General features: G+C 38.6%; 1 protein-coding gene across 7 annotated transcripts in view; it reads right to left on the bottom strand.

Moving 5' to 3' along the window:
- Positions 1 to 385: 385 nt before the first annotated feature.
- Positions 386 to 12,778, bottom strand: part of mctp1a (multiple C2 domains, transmembrane 1a) — an 890,372-nt gene continuing 877,979 nt past the window's right edge. For all 7 annotated transcript variants that reach the window (XM_051929433.1, XM_051929436.1, XM_051929434.1 and 4 more), the window contains one exon: positions 386 to 4,187. In XM_051929433.1, the coding sequence (XP_051785393.1) occupies positions 4,116 to 4,187 (72 nt within the window). In that variant the 3' untranslated portion in view covers positions 386 to 4,115. The remainder of the gene's footprint in view (positions 4,188 to 12,778) is intronic.

Here is a 12,778-nt window from a genome sequence, read left to right as displayed (position 1 = left end):
ACGGTTCACCAGCAAGCTAAGATGACAGTAGCACAGACATCAATGCGAAGACTGGACATGTAGCATGCCGATACAAGAGGTCTGCAGCATTGATTGGCCAAAGCTGGCTAAGAAGCGGCATTGCTAAGAGGAAGAAGGCAAAATACATACAAATTGTATACTGATGACCTTTGTTTCATGGATAGTAACAGAAGACTCCCAAGACATTGCACAAATGAAACCTACCATCCCTCTAAAGTCACAGGAACAAACTGGTGCACACAGTGCACGTTTTTGCTCTGTCGCACTCAACTCTGGATCTGGCATGTACATCAGATTTGCTGGATTCATCTGGCATCTGTTTCGCCAACTTTAGAATGGCTTACAGTAAGTGCATGTGCCTCGCTTCTTTTTTTTTTTTTTTTTTTCTTTTTTTTCCAATTTTAACGCCTATTCTCACCTTCTTTCAGTAATGTCAACAAAGCCAGCACAACATCACCACTCGGGAGAAAAGCTACAACTGCAAATTGCAGTGGGAGAGTTAGTGTTGACATTTTTATTTTTAAAACATTGCCTCTTAAGAAAGATAGCTTCTCATCTGAGCTCAAGCCACGGCCAAGAGAAAAGACGAAAGGCTCTTTAGCAACAGTTCAAAGCTTAGACATTTGAATTCTCAAGGCAGGTCTTGAGTTCAGAGGTGTAAGAGGAAAAGGCAGTGCAAACCAGTTCATTTAGCCTGGATGTGTTGACAAGAGAATCTTGTTTGTTGTTTGTCGTCTTTCCTGATTCTGTCTTGCATTTGAAGGGCAGAGTATCCAGAGCACTCGGAAAAGAGTTTCTCAGCTTTTAAGATTCTGCCTATCATTTTGTAACACATACAGTAGGAAAAGTCAAATTTCTCCAGCTGTCTTTGGACTCGGTCTTGGATGATCGGTCTTGGTTCAGTTAAGGCAGAGCTGCTTAAAGAACAAAATGTCTCACCTACCCCTTTATGGTTGAGCTTGGCACTATTCGGATGCATTTAGGTCAAGTAACCAGAGCCTTAACATCCTGTTATGATGACTGTGGCAGCACAATCAAAGTAATACATGCAATAAGTACCCACTGGGTGTAGTTTGGACCACATCCACATTGTAAGAGTATAAAAGATTGGATGAGAACAGGCCAGTCAGACCAACATTACCCAATTCCTATTCAACCAACATGTCCAAAGCCACCCATAATATGCCATTGTATGAAAAACACTGGAAGATTTCTGGACTGTTGATTGAGAAATGACCGACTTCGGTAATAAAATGATTGTTAAAGATGTCATCATCTTGTCAGTGAAGTCAGCAAAAGTATGAAGCTGAAGGCAACTGTTTGATATTACAAACCAACTGCCTCCTTCTATAACTAAAGTCCACAACTTTGGATTTAAACGATTGAATATTGAGTCCAATGCTGGAGTGTTTGTGTTCTGCTGGCAGTACATCTGATGCACTCCAAATAAACATTCTCTTCAGAATTCTATCAAACTATTGGCAGTGTTTACTAATTGATTTAAATCATTGAGCAATTACTCTTCCATCGTTGTCTTCATTGTATAAACTGACCACAAGGGAGCTATATTTTAATGTCTAGTACGGTATGTGCAGCTTTGCTCTTGTTAATTTCAGTACAATTTAAAGCAATCATGTTTCTCTTTTGTTGTAATTGAGATTTTAGAAATAATAGCATGAAAATGGGCCCTAAATGCTGTCTTACCTTTTTTTTTTTTTTTTTTTTTGCATCTCTTCAGGCTCTGGTGTTAGTCAAGAATGTGAAACGGAACAAATTCTTTCAACATCGAAGTCTATGGTAACACCTTTATATACTGTATATGTGTGCGTTTTTGGCATGAAAATTCTGGGAAGTGATTAGGCCCACAAAGACCATGAAAGGAGACTCTATAAAGGTGTCCTTGTCACGGACTGTCAGAATTTATCCTGAGAAGCAAGGAGCCTAAACTGAGGGTGGTGTGTGTGAGTGATAAAGAATGAGAAAAGGAGATGATCAAGCACATAAAGAGTAGCAGTTAGGAGATCCACTCCTCTGTTTAAATCCTTCAGCCTAGGTACATGGCTACTGGTGAGTTTCTTGGATCTGCTCATGGAGTTAGGGAAAGTTAGTGCAGATTGTGTTATCTCTGAGCTTACATGAGTGTTGTGAGGTGGAGCTGGTGGAGTGAATGTGCAGGATTGGCTGTGGCTGAGAAAAGACTGTTGAAGCCACATGGAGGGCACCGTGAAACATTAGGGTGCCAGTACCTGTTATGATAAAATGTCCGCTATATAATCCCACTAAAAAATAACACATAATGAAGATTTATCAATATATTATTTTGTCTTACACTGAAACCACAGTGTTAGGACAGTGTTAAAAATATCTCTGCTTCAGTTTCAAAACTAAACACCAAAAGCAGATGAATATTCATACATTATTTTTGTTTAATGCTAAATTGTATTAAACATACAAATGCAAGTGATTACAATGATTATGATTAATCCAAGATAGTGAGGTGTGCAAATTTACACACGCTTAAAATTACACCAAAAAAATCATTCAGTCATTTAAAGGGGCGGTAAGCTTCACATGCATACACAACAAAGGTCTGCCTAGGGCACTGCTGGGTCAAAGGCCCGTCTGAGAAACCCAGAAATAGGCTGAAGGTGCCCAGGCACAATGAAAAGTTTCACATACAGTACTCCAAAAAGAAATATTTTTCTAAATAAGAAATTGTATTAAGACAATCTAAGTTACATTTGCTTTAAACATTTTAACAATATATAAGTTGTTAAATGGAGTATCCAAATTACTTCATTTCTGATAAACGTACGCCATCTACTGAGGGATGGGGGGTGGGCAGTGCCCAACCTGCACTTAATGCAGAGATGCCACTGAGGTTAACCGCTAAGAAAAAAAAGAAGGCACATTACATTTAAAAAAAGAAGTTATTTTGCTTCAAAATGTGCCTAAAGCTTCGTGATATGAGCTTAAAGAGGGAATGGGATGGATAACAATAAAGAAAAGGAAGACAAATGTTAGTCATAGGTTTCTTGAAAATGTGTTATTGCTAAACTAGTATATGTACTAAATACTATAAATAATGGAGATATGCTGAACTAAAGACACCTAGTTGTTTATACCTACTGTAAGACAGAAGGTGCCCCAGACTTTGCGAAAACATTGTGCTCTTCCTTGGGCTTCCTTCAGTTGTTTTTATGTGAGATTGTAAGCTGACAGGAAAATAAAAAGTTTTATTCTTTACTACTATACATTTTGTCTTCATATCTCCACATTGCATATTAGGCAAATGTTCAGCAGTCCCAGCAGCCCTTGTGTTGTGAGAGATGTGTACCCTCATTGCTCACATTGTTTCATTTCGTTAGTCATCTGCCTAAATGGCAGTAACACTAATATGGCAGTGCCAACAGTTACGATGATACACTTTTTATTGCTTCTTATGCAAAACTATGAAGGAGTGTTTCTGTGGTCAGTGTCTCTGTTCTTTGCTGTCCTTAGGTGGCTTGTTTGTGTAAAATGTTTTAATTTGACTTGTAAATAGTCGTGCCACTAAGGGTGTTGTGAATGTTCTCAAATACCCCTGTTGAACATTCAAAAGGGGACATTTGTCCTCATAACTGATTGGGTATATTGTACTTAATGGCCTGTTCACATCCAAACATTCCTTATGTTCTTATAACACATTCTGCATTGTAAATAATAGTGACAGATAATTTAGTCTTTCAGAAAATATTTCTCATTTCTGATTGGCTATTTTTTGGAATCTTTACTTTTTGGTTGTTGCTGTACTCCTTTCAACATGTATGCAAGGCTGAATTACAGAAACAGACACTCATAACCTCTTATGCTAAGCAACCAAAATCAGACACCTCTACCTCAATCTAGGTAAAATTAAAAGTGCATTGTACAATGTAAATTATACATAACTATATTTATATTTGCATCTTTTCAATCTGTACATTATATACAAAAAAATAATAAATAGCAAGTACAGGAAAAAAGTAAAATAACAAAGGTGGTGTGCTGGTTAAGGCCCGTCCTTTCATAGTTAAAGAGAGTCGTGAAGAGCTGAAGCCTTTTGAGAATGCTGGCTACCCTGGGTTGTTTTTCTTTCTTTTATTTGGACTGTGACTGGAATCGGATTTCAGTTCTTGGTGCTGCACCTGTGTAAAAAGACACAGAAAGACAGGCTGTGGTCAGGCAAGAGGCACCAAATTGCACACCATGTTATCAGGGCTGTGGAATACCCAGTAATCAAAAAAAATGAGGAATCGGTCATTTGAACATAGACAATTAAAGCACAGTGCAAATAAACAGCAATGCTAAGCGCCCTGATTAGTTGAAATGAGAACTGTCATAGCATTCCATGTCATTCTTTTCACGTTTGTTTGAAGTCACAAGTTTTTAGAGAAATAAGACATAACTCTTGAACCATGAAGAGCGGTTAACATTTCTTTGTGAAAATAAACAGCAAAGGAAAATATTAAGCAAGTATTACATTTCTGCAGATAGACTGCAACTGGCAAATGCCATTTCTAGTTGAGATGATTATTATTTTTATTATTTTATATAATGAATTGAACTGAAAGGTCAGCACTGCATCCCAACTCAGGAGATTCAGATAACAAAGCTTTTTCCAAATTTGCTCAGTGGAAGTTATCACTTGGAGGAGCTGCCATTTGATATTCCCCACTAGGAAGCTTTGATTGTCTCATACTTCCTATAGCATAGAGTAGAAGACCTGAGTTTTGCTTGGTAGATGTTTATCTTATCAAGCTATTGTTTTAATGCAGATTTTCAGTGTGGTAGCATTTGATCTTTTTCCTGTGACAGCATAAAATAACCATTCTCTATTTGTGATAACCTTAGGAAATCTATACGTGTTGCCTGTAAAAATTCTTCAGCACAATTTTACTATCTTGTACTATGAAACATTTTCCATAATCATCCATGCCATCTAGAGTAATTCTGAGCATTGTCACTAACAAACATTATTAGTCTGTCTCCATATCCACTCTCATACCTTTTCCTAATAACATCATCTTCGTGAAATTCCATCGTATTTACCATCTTGTAATCAAACACTCATAGTTGTTATCAGCTAAGAGCAAAATATATCCAGTTTTTATCCATTAAAAAGGTAACAGCCATATTCATCTATTTTGACTTCCGATATAAGTACTCACTGCAAAATATTTATGTATAATTTATGTTAAATACATTACCATATATTTATGGCTCTCCTGACATTCGTTTTGAGCTAAACTATTCATTAGGTACAATCATGACAAACATATCAAATTTACTGTCATATGTTTTTTTTAAATGACTCTTGGTTGCATTAGTGACAAAGCCAGTGAAATTCTGTGAAATGTTCTTCCTCTTTTTGTACTAAACAGACTAAAAATATTCCATTACCTGACTATATTCTCATCTAGCCCAGGCCACAGAGGGCCAGAGTCTACCCAGCAGCACTGCTGACAAGACATAAATGGAGTCCATCTCGGAAGCTTATGTGAGTGGTTTCAAGTGAAGTGATCAAGATAAGCACTCCCAGTGTAACCCATAAAAAATTAATTGGGCAAAAGAATTTCTCCTTTCTTTGAATGGCTTAAAAGGTTTTTGTCTAAAAAAAAAATGGTTCAAGGGCAAGAGCAAATTTTCTTTGTGGACCTTGGTCTTAAGAAATGAGTGCCTTGGTATTAATCCATCATAGAGCACACAGAAGCCCACATTCACACCGGAGCATTCAACCTGATGGCACAGGCATAACAAATAAACTGGAGCGCTACATCAGCCCATGTAGGTTACCATGGCCTAGAGTGGAAGTTTAGATAGCAAAAGTCTACATTCATCATGCAGAAGTTTGGGCACCCTTGCCTAAAATGTCTGTTACTGTGAATAATTAAGTGAGCAGAAAATGAACTGATTACCAATAGGCTTAAAATTAAAGATGACACATTTCTTTTCAGCATTTTATGCATGATTAGTGTATTATTTTTGTTTTGTGCAATTGTACAGTGAAAAAAGGAAAGGAGCTCCATGCAAATATTTGGGCACCCCAAGATATCTGAGGTCTCAGGTAACATTTCCCAAGCTCTTTTAATTAGAGCTATGGACTTTGGCTTGTTCAAAGTTAGCAGTCTCTGGAATGATGGTGCACTGTTCTACTGTGTAGTGACTCCCGAATAAATATGACCTTCACGGTAGAGTCAGCAGAAAAAAAAGCCCTTCCTGCATCCTAGCCACAAAATTAAGTGCCTAAAGTTTGCAAATGGACATCTAAACAAGACTGATGCATTTTGGAAACAAGTCCTGTGGACTCATGAAGTCATAATAGAAACTTTTGGCCACAATATGCAAAGGTATGTTTGGAGAAAAAAGGACACCTCTCCAACTATAAAGCATGGGGTGGATCGATCATGCACAGGGAAACATTTGTAGAGGGAAGAATGGATTACACACACAAATACACAGTGGCATGCAAAAGACTGGGCAATTGGGCACCCTTGCTTAAATTGTCTGTGAATAGTTAAGTGAGCAAAAGATGAACTGATCACCAAAATGCAAAAAGTTAAAGATGACACTTTTCTTTAGTTCAAGCAAGATTATATTTTTATTTGCGGATTTCTGAGGACAATGGGTCTTTTAATTTCTGGTACATGCTTCCTCAGTTGGTTTGCCCAGTTGATTTCATACAAGGTATGCTATTGGCAGATGGCTGAGAAGCTACCCAACCAGAGTGCGTATTACGTATTAAATAAAACTCCTCAATGATATACGATATGCTTCCCACGCGGTGCTTCGCATACTTGAAAGCCCGAACAGCACGTATTGATTTTTGATTGTTTGCTTTTTTCTCTCTCTCTCTCGCTCTCTCTCTCGCTCTCTCTCTCACTCTCTCTGACATTCTCTGCTCCTGACGGAGGGGGTGTGAGCAGAGGGGCTGTTCGCACACTGGCCTAGAGGATACGGATGCTTCTCTAAAAAATGCTGAAAGACTACCTTCACATTGCTCCCTTTCTTGCGGCTGCTTTGTCCGGCAGTGCTTCGCATACTTAAAAGCCCGAACAGCCCTATTGATTTTTGATTGTTTGCTTTTCTCTCTCTCTGTCTCTGTCTCTCTCTCTCTCTCTCTCTCTCTGACATTCTCTGCTCCTGACGCGCACTCCTTTGAAGAGGAAGATATGTTTGCATTCTTTTAATTGTGAGACGGAACTGTCATCTCTGTCTTGTCATGGAGCACGGTTTAAACTTTTGACTAAAGGGTGTTATTTCATGTCTACAGGGCTCTAATAATGTTAAAAAACGTATTTAGAAGGCAGTAAACAGGTTTTCTATGCTCTAACTACGAAAATATTCAATTTATAAATAAAGAATCCTACTTCGTGGAAATTCATTTATCGCGGTAGAGTCTGGAACGGATTAACCGTGATAAATGAGGGTTTACTGTATCTGTGTCATTCTTTCCTCTCTTCTTTTATAAGTGCTGTCCAATATCTCAGTTTCATTCTTTCACAGGCTGTGAGAGGGTTGGTGGTGTCATGAGGAATATGTATTATTTTTGTACAATAGAAAAGAAAACTCTCTGTGATGTGTCATCGATGTTTACTGTATATTGCATACTATCGCAATAAATATTACACCAAACAGAGGTGCTTGGGTGAACTCAGCTAATTTTACTACTTTAATCATGACAGCAAAACATGGTGGAGAGTATACAAAATACTGATTTAGGGTATACATAATTTTCATGCTCTTCAAACCATTTACTGACCACTTCTGGCCTGTTGATGGAGGCACTGTGATCTGTGAAGCTTCCACTACCACCACGAATGCTTAATAGTAAGACAAGTAATATAGAGAACAGATTTGCATTTAGATTACCCTTTAAAGGACTCCGTGGACCTGTACCAGGAAAATATACCAGACAATATAAGACAGCCACTAGGATCCATTACTGTGGGAATGAAAATAATTTGTGCCACTTGAAATTTTTTGGCATGTGCCACACATGTATGTCTGTGCTTGTTGCATTTGAGGTATTGGATGTCCGATCTGACCAAAGAGATTTTTTCCCCTGAGCTGTACTTTACATCAGTTTACTTACAAGAGTCTATTTAAAGGTTTATTAAGAGATTTATACTTGACATATCATCCATAGCGAGTGTTTTCATGGACTTCTTGGAAAAACTTCCTGCTCTCACATTAAATGTGCAGTTAGATACTCTAGTCAACTATTTTCCTAGCATCTTGTATCAGTGAATTTCCATCATGTGCAGGAGAGACTGTGCGTTGGTTTACAGTTGTTAGTTGATAGTGTCATTCACTTCGGATTACATCATCTTAACACACTGTTACTCATGAAAACATCTGTAAACTAAGTAGCCATTGTCACCAACACTCCTGCCAAATGAGTCCCCTCTTCTCTCCAAATCAGAGATCTCTTTCACAAGCCGTGGTAAGTCACCTGGGATGTTAATCGCTTACTTATCTTATTCATCACATTTGCATAGAAGCTCCTGTTTCTATATAATTTGTACACCTTGTTTACTCAAGTGCTTCTGAAATTTATCCGGTACATGTTAACATAAATATAATAAATGTTTAAATATTTTAACTCTCTTCTTTGCCCTTAGGCTCATACACCACATTTCTTGAATGTGGTTAGTGCTGGTGCTTCACAGATCCAGTGCCCTGGGCTTGAATACCATGCAAAGTCGTCGTCTGGCTGGAAATTGCACATTCTCTTTGTGTTTGTGTGGTTATTCCTCTTACATCACAAATGGCGTTCTGGTTAGATTGATTAATGATTCCACATTGGCTCCTGTGAGTGTGTGGCCTCTGTTAAGGACTAGCATCCAGTTCAGGGCTGACTTCTGCTTTGCACTAGTTTTACCTGGATAAGGCCAAGACCCCTGCAACCCTGAATTGTGTAAAGCATGTTTGAGAATATGACATTACATTTCTTTAATGTTTTGTGGCACTAGTTAAAAGCTCATATTATATTGGCATAAAAGAACCAAAGAGGTTCAGTAAACACATCATGTAGCATATCACATGCTGGCACATGTGCTTGGCTCTCGTTGTAATGATGCCAAAGTGCATTTAAGTCCTCGCTTCCAATTTGGCAAATGACTTTAATCTGGGATGTTTGTGGTCAATTCTGATTACACATTTTCATGTTAAAAAATGTTCTGGTTTGCCAGGAGCTCACTCATAAAAGCATCAGTCTGGTGTCTGTGTCAAAGTGATGAGTCTCTGCTGAAGGGGTGTGCTCATCGAAGTAATTTCCTTTTATATGGAGCAGGCATTTAACTGCTGTTAATTAAGAACTTACAAAAATGCATAAAGGGCCTGCCAAATTCCAAGACTAAAGTGTTTTTGTTCAAACATCTGATCTATTAAAATCAGTTACAAGCTAATCAGGTCATGTCCTCAACGCTGCATTTACTGGGCTCAGTATGCCATACTGGAGCACATTCACTCCTAGGCCTTATACTTGTGAACCACCAAAATGGAGACAGAGCCAGATGTTTAGGTTTCACAGTTCTTGCCTCCAACTACTAGAGTGTGTGCTTAATTAAATAAGCATAATCGGAATTAATATTTGTAAATAGCTTCCATCTATGTATTCAAAGACAGTTCCTCCTGCCCCAAATTTTTTTTCATTTATTTATTTTTTTTTCTGCCCAGTGAAGATGTCACCACACAACTGCCAATAGTTCACTAAGGCTGTACTCACACTGGCAATTTGTTCCGTTCATAAACATGTTTGTTTGCATGTAACCCCACAAAGTCTACTTTGTTTGACTAGTATGATCGCTTCAGGCCGAGCCAAACGTACTGTGCCCTGGCCTGCTTGGAAGAGGTGCGCCCGAGCACAGTTCAGTAGCATTCAAGTCCGATAGTGCAGTTCTCATTTCATTCAATATCTTTTGAGTTAAAAACAGGTATTTATTCTCACCTTACACATGAAAGTGAATTGTTGGCAAGAAAAGCTGCAAATTCTTCCCTTACCATCATTTGTCAATGTATGTGCAGCACGATTAACAGCTAAACACTTCACTGCACACTCGCTAAATCTGTAAGAGGGTAGAGCGTTATCTGCACTACTCCAAAACATCCACAAAATAACTAAAATCATTTTGACGTGCAAGCTGTCACTCCGTGTTCAGATCCTGCTTTGGCTTTACACAAAGTCGCATGGTCATGATGAAAGCGTGCTTGGGCCCTGTATGTTAAGCGCAGAGTAGGAACAATTGTGCCTGGGCACTGTGCATAACAAATGAGCCTAGTGTGAGTACACCCTTAGTCCTTGAAGGGGTAGAAAATATATTTAGTCGAACAGGCTGGAAGTCCTAGAGAACAAATGTATTTTGAGAATGTCCTCTGATGCGCTCAGTTCATGCAGATTTAAAGTATAAAGGACCAGAAAGCTTAAAAACAGAAGACAACAAGATGAGATGCCAAACAAAATTGTTTTATACAGTACTGGACTCCATCCAGCCATTAATGGAATCAATTCATGTAGTTTGAAACTGTGAGATCTGGAGCTTATCCTTTTGAAGTTGGCCACTCTTTTTTCTCTGATAAAGACTCGTATTATTCTGCTAAAGTGTGGATATTTAAAGCCTATGGTAGATTTACCGGTTGGCATCCCACTGGAACTATACACAACCCTACAGTGTATTAGGGCCATCAGAACACAACATCTCACAGTGGCCCCTTGTATCCATATAGCTATGTGCAATGCCTAAAATTTTAGCAGTCCAGTTACCCAGAATGAACACTACACCATTTACTTTTGCAAGTAACCAGGTGCAGTCTGTTGAGCTCATTCAACTACCATGAACTGCAGCAACTGTACAACATCCCAGTGGTGTAACCCAGTGTTTAGTGCCTTCACATGTCTTCTGAATTCTTTCTTTTCTGCATATGCAGGCCAGGTAATGAAGATCAGCCTTCAGTGACTTGAAACATGCCAGCCCAGAGTTTAGTCTGCTGTGAGTATTCTTTATTTTGGCCATATGCTTTATTGTTTCCTTGCTGCTGTAATGATGTCTTCTGCACTTTAAAGAATTATACACTTAAAACAAATTGGGAAGGGCAACATCACAAGGCAAATATCTGAATACTAGCTTTAGGATGTGTTTAGTTTAACATGTCCATCTTCTAAAATTTTTTCCAAGGTTTGGCTTCCTTGAATTTTTGTTTTTCTCTCTTCTGCTGCCACCTGGCTATCGTTATTGTGAAATGATACACTAATGACCTTGTCATGTCATCATTTCTAGTGGAAATCTTGTGTTCAGGTCCTGGAGAGCTGTGGTGGCTCCCACTTTCTTAATTGGTAGGCAGTTACTGCAGCTAAAGCAACTCGTTCAGGTACTGGGAACACAGAGAAAAGCGTAAGGAGCATACCAGGTAAGTTGATTTGTGCCTTCTATTTAATACAATTAACCTACATGTTTTGATACATTTTTGTTTATCATGATGCAGGACTTCATGACATGTTGGTCAGATACACAACTAAACATTTAGTACTACTGTTATCAGTACCAAAACAATCAGCAAAATTACATTTTTACAGAGGTTTCCAAAACCATAATTTCACCTAAAATGGCAGGATAGGATTTGACTATTGCAGACCTTTATTGGAATATAGGATGTTTCCAAAATGATTAGCCAGGAGGGGGTACCCATCCCTTTTAAACCTGCTTAATCCAGTTCCAGGGCTGATGTCTATTCAAGCAACATCAAGGGCAAGGCCATAACTGAGCTTGAACAAAGCACCATTTCATCACAAGACACATTCACACATGGTTGTACAGTAGGTGTGTGTGTGTAAGTGTGCCATGCAGTGGACTTGCACCAAGCATCGGGGATTGTTTCTCCTCCCCATGCTCAATGCTGCCAAGGTAGGCACTACCAATGAACTGAAAATGTGAGTTAGAAGATGGGTAGGTGGGTGTCTTGTAAGGAATGTGTGAGGAGAACCAAACTCCATGACGAAAAATCTATTTGGGCATGAAAAGAAGTTTCTATAAACTCCACTGGGAATCCAGTGTTCTCTCCAGTAGCTGTGATGCATGGGATGGAATAAATAAAACAACGTTCTCAAAACTGTTTATTATAATTCAGGGTCGCAACAGAGGAAAGTCCTTCCAAGCAGTACAAGGCACAACTATTGGTGAAATACCATCTTACCACAGGGTCAGCTCCTGCACACACCCTTATGGAGACAATTTAGAGCTGCTAACATGACACAACACATTTTTGTTGTGTGGGAGGAAAACTGGAATACTCTACGAGAAACACACAGTAACAAAACCTTGACACAGGGTTCAAACCCAGGATGGCTGGATCCGGAAGCAGCAGGGAATCCTTAATAAATCTTTCCATCCCTTTCAGAGTTTAATTTGGCTCAATAACAATAAGACTGGGTGTGTATATAATTGTATGCTCTATGATGGACTGATGTGCCATCATGGTGTCAGCTTCTACCTGCAGTTTGAATAAGCACAGATTTTTACTACACCTGAAAATGTGGGTACTGAATACAGACAGTTGAATAAATACAATTTAATACCCTTATCACAATTCAGCAGAAATTGTCATAAAGGCAATGCTGCCTTTTTATGTTAGCTCATTACAAACATCCTAGCCCCTTAGGTCACCTAGAACAATTCTTTCCAAACTGTATCATTAAAAAATAAACCCTGAAGTTTCTAGACAACAAGGCTTATGAAAGATT

Source organism: Erpetoichthys calabaricus, chromosome 7 (genome assembly GCF_900747795.2).
Source record: "Erpetoichthys calabaricus chromosome 7, fErpCal1.3, whole genome shotgun sequence".
NCBI classification, from domain to species: domain Eukaryota; kingdom Metazoa; phylum Chordata; class Cladistia; order Polypteriformes; family Polypteridae; genus Erpetoichthys; species Erpetoichthys calabaricus.
Note: the sequence above shows the minus strand (reverse complement) of the source record. Positions and strands in the feature narration are given on the sequence as shown.